The 4275-nt window shown below is 37.2% G+C and overlaps 1 protein-coding gene across 1 annotated transcript in view; it reads left to right on the top strand.

Moving 5' to 3' along the window:
- The first annotated feature begins 266 nt into the window (after positions 1-266).
- The window catches only part of LOC104493318 (oncostatin-M-specific receptor subunit beta-like), a 24183-nt gene continuing 20174 nt past the window's right edge, over positions 267-4275 (top strand). Inside the window, exon 1 of the mRNA XM_010135972.1 lies at positions 267-339. Coding sequence (XP_010134274.1) covers positions 267-339 — 73 coding nt within the window. The remainder of the gene's footprint in view (positions 340-4275) is intronic.

The following is a 4275-nucleotide window of genomic DNA, read 5'->3' on the forward strand; positions in this document are numbered from 1 at the left end:
TTGATATTTTTGAGTAAGATGCATTTCTTCCTATGCTGTAACCAAGTCCTAAAAACAAGAGGGTCTTTTTTCATTCATTATCTTTCTTTGTCCATTCTTCCTGAATTTCTCTTAAACTGCCCAGAGTCTGTGTTGTTGGGTTTTTATTTATTCATTGTTAAATAAAGTAATATCTGGAGTGTTGTCTGGCATGCATTTCTTGTAAAAGAAAAATAAATAGAAATGTCTTCTTTCCTGAGAAGTCTTATGCAGGAAAAGGCAGGTGAATGATGAATCACTTCATGGTTCTGGCAGTACTGCTCCCCCTGAGGACTTGCTACGCTACATACTCACAGCAAGGTAAATGTCTGAACGTTTGCTTTTTAATTTGGAAGTAATCAACAACAACTGAAGCTTTGCACTTGCTCATTTGCAAAGCTCCTGTGATTAAGCAACATGCTTCATGCTTAATCAAGTTATTCTCTTTGTTAAGGTGATAAAGCAACTTCTGTAATTAACTTTTGTAACACCATTATGCAAAAATGTGTGTGGAATCAGTAACTTGCAATGATGTGAAGTCAGAGTGTGTTTGTTTATCTGCTCCCCCTCTGTCATCTTCAAATAATTTATTTGCTCTTTGACAACTTTTATGCTTTTCTACCTCTTCTGTTCACTTTCTCTTTTTTGTTTGCCTCATCGATGAAAACTTTAGCACTTCTCTTTGCTCTTTTCTGATTGTGCTACAAGTTTCCAGGACCAGATATTTAATTCTTGCACTTCACATATGTATCCATACAAAGAAAAAAAAATGTAGATTCAGAGGGATCAAAGTTGCATAAAAGACTAACTTTCCAAAAGGCTGTGTGTTGTAAGGTAGAAGTGCTGCTTCCACATTTGCTGTTGGCAATAGCATTGGGCATGACTCCATTAAAAGAAAAAAAAGGAATGAATATTTTTAATTGGCTTTTCTGTCAGCACCATTAAGAAGGAAGAACTTACCAGACAATAGTCTGCATTAAAGAAATTGTGTTGCCTTAATTAAGTTGATGAAGGAGAGAGAGGGGTAGTTTTTTGTGTAAATGTACTTGTTATTCTACTGAAGAGGGCAATATATCTGTTTCAGACTTTTTTGCCTGTTTTGGAATTCATGTGTTCACACTCCATTCACCCAAGGTGTTAGTTCCTCAGTTTTGAGAATGGATTACCAATGCCCCTACAGTAGCAAAACTTTGTAATGCAGGCAAGTCCAAACAGTTACTGCATTACAGTAACTTGGTCACTTGTTTTCACTTGCAGTTGTTCAGGAATAGAATTAGTCTCTGTTGTTAATCATACAGCTATTCATATAGATCTGAGTTAGCTTTCGAGTTCAATCAAGTCTTAAGATGCCCTTAACTTAAGATTATGTAACTTTGCCAGGAGTGGACGATTATAACTGTGAATGCTACAAATATTTCTACATGTGTAAATTAGACTACAGAAGTCTTTTAAGTCCCATATTGTAATTCACTGGTCTTCCAGCTCTTAAATATATCCTGAAATATATTGTTTCTTTCGTTTGTTGGTACTGCGTACAAGCTTTGACTAGTGATCTAGAGTTATGCCAGGCTCTGAGGAAATCAAAATTGTGTGAGATCTGAAGTGTTATGTTGTCCAACTGAAAGGAGATAGTGGAGGGACACTTGTACAGATGGCGAGAAAACAGAAACTAATGAGACCTTTGGGTTTTTGTCAAGTTAATTAAATGTGGGACGTGAAAATATTCTCTGAGTTGAGAAAAGTTTTGAGATTTTAGCTTTAACAAAAGCAGTCAGATGTAGAGAGGCAAGCTCATTGTCAATGCAAAGGCATAGAATGGGCTAGAGAAGGAGCAGAAAAAAGATAGGGAAATTCAGAAGATACACCAGAAATACAAAGGCATTTCTTTTAATGGCGCACCCTGAAAAATGAAGGGATTTCTGCCAGTTGGTTGGCTTTTCTTTCAGACTTCATTTTTTCCTTTCCCTGGGAGTCTTATTTTATGCCTTGAGTTTCACTGATGTACTAGCTGCGTCCCTTCTTTTAAGTTTGTTTCTTTCTGCTGGGCCCATCTTTCTCCTCTAGTTGTTTCAGCATGCAGCAGGAAAACACAGGAGTGGCAAAGGCCTGAGCTTTAGATCAGCCATCTGTTTGCATATGTGAAGTGAGATTATCTCAGATGCTTGGTACGGGGTGCTTCAGGTAAAAGGATAATGAACATACGGATAAGGTTGACCAGAAAATCAGCAGCTAAGATTAGGTACTGGAGAGAAACAACATTAGAGTCAATTAAGTAGCACAAGTGGGATTTTAACACCCTTTATTTTGTTTTGATAGTGAAAGACTATGGAATGTGGGGAGATAAAGTGTGTCTTGTCTACTTCCCTAAAATAATGTAAGGTACTCTGCTTCCACAGTAATTTTATGGCTCATTTTGTTGCTTTTGATGTTCTGACTTCTTGCCTGATCAGACCTTAGCAGTGAAGCTAACAGTATTTCTGTTTTCCAGTAAAACCTAAAATTGCTGTTCCTTTGTCCTCCAGGCAAGTGAAATTTATCTCCACTTTGTTTTTTCAGTTCCAGACATCTCTAGTTGTCACAGGTGCTAGCTTTCCTTTTGGTAGGATAGAACTGATGGCCATTATTTTTCAAACTGTCAAGCATCGCGTCTGTTTTTTAAGGACCATGTCATAACCATATGCAAAAAGGAAATTTCAATACTGCACTTGAAACATTTTTGCATTTATGTTACAGAAGACACTAATGCTGTCAAATTGTGTCTTCATGTAATTTACACCTTCATCCAGGAATTATATATGAAGTAATTATATATTAAGGCTGCAGTTGTTATCCAGCTGCAAAGAAGTTGAAGTTTAGTGAAAGGATTGTTAGAATTAGATAAAGGATTCCGTTAGCCAGCTACATATGTGAGGTGTGAGAACAGGGTGACCATCCTTGAAACTGTCCAAAATGATTAGTAGAGGAACTCCTAATCAGGAGTTGACTGTCATTGAAGAACAAACATCCTGGGAGAAATGTAAAACATGTACTTAATGATCATGTTGTGTATAATTTGGAGTAGTAAGCCAAAGATGTAATTAACTGTCTTTCTTAGTAAACTATCCTCATTTTAATACTAAAATCCACACCCCTAGGGCAAGAGACCCAGGCCTAGGTGAAGACCCTTCCTCAGTAGAGCATGTGTAGTAGAAATAAGAATTGTGTAATCATGTGCAAATTGTTAGCAGTCAGTATTAGTGGGAAGTTCTTAGAAACCTGTTAACTGATAAGAGTGTGTATAAAAGAAACTCTGGAAAGCATGGAGGTGTGCTGGGCTTGCAGTGAAGAACTGGCTAGCACCCGACATTGCACAGTCTCGAATAAATCAGTATCTTGGCTCTGTGTGTTATGACTGGTCTCTGCACACTGGGTGAAAAAACCCTTTTTGGGACAGCAAGTGAGAATTGATAGAACGTATGTGTGCATATATATGTGTGTATATTTCTTCCTCAAAAAAATTTTTTTAGGTTACCACAATTCTGTTTCTGAGACTAAGTGTTTGAACAATGAAAGCTTGATTTCTCCCTCCAAGCATATCTGAAGAAGTTTGTGCCCATAGTTTCCTCTAGATTGAAAGCATATTGTTTTCATTTTGCTTTGACTTTCAATATCTTTCAAAATGGAGTGGACTAAAAATATACCAACAGAGTTTGTAGATGATTTGCTGAAAAAGAAACAATCCTTTCTTTCAGCAGTTTTGTGTATGTGGTTACTAATGGTACAGTATATACTCTGTCCATTTATTCTTTAATTATAGGCTGGATTTGTATAAACAACTAAGCTATGTCAATATCTGAATTCTCATAAATAATAAATATGCTTATAAAGTATTATTTGCTTCCTTTGGTTGATCAGGGATTGTTATGTCTGCTGCTTCTCTTAAGCCTTTCGTTTCTTACAGTTAGTGTAAAGATCCATACTTAAGGAACCTGCTGCACAGAAGTTAGTGCAAAGCAGACACCACAGGATAAATTGCAGAATGGTTTGGATATCTGATTGCTGCCAGAAGCATCTATCGAAATGTAGATTCTCAAACTAGATTTACAGAATGCTTGCATTTCTGTCAGTAATATTCTGTAAAAGTCTCGGATAATCATGGGTTCAGTGGGTGAAGCACATCCTGGAGGAATGACTGGGGGTGGCAGTTTTATGAGGAGGAGCTACTAACATCTCTTGATCCAGCATGTCCCTGAGGACTGTGGTTGTGGAGGGGCAGGA

This window comes from Buceros rhinoceros, unplaced genomic scaffold, assembly GCF_000710305.1.
Source record: "Buceros rhinoceros silvestris isolate BGI_N320 unplaced genomic scaffold, ASM71030v1 scaffold14725, whole genome shotgun sequence".
NCBI classification, from domain to species: Eukaryota; Metazoa; Chordata; class Aves; order Bucerotiformes; family Bucerotidae; genus Buceros; species Buceros rhinoceros.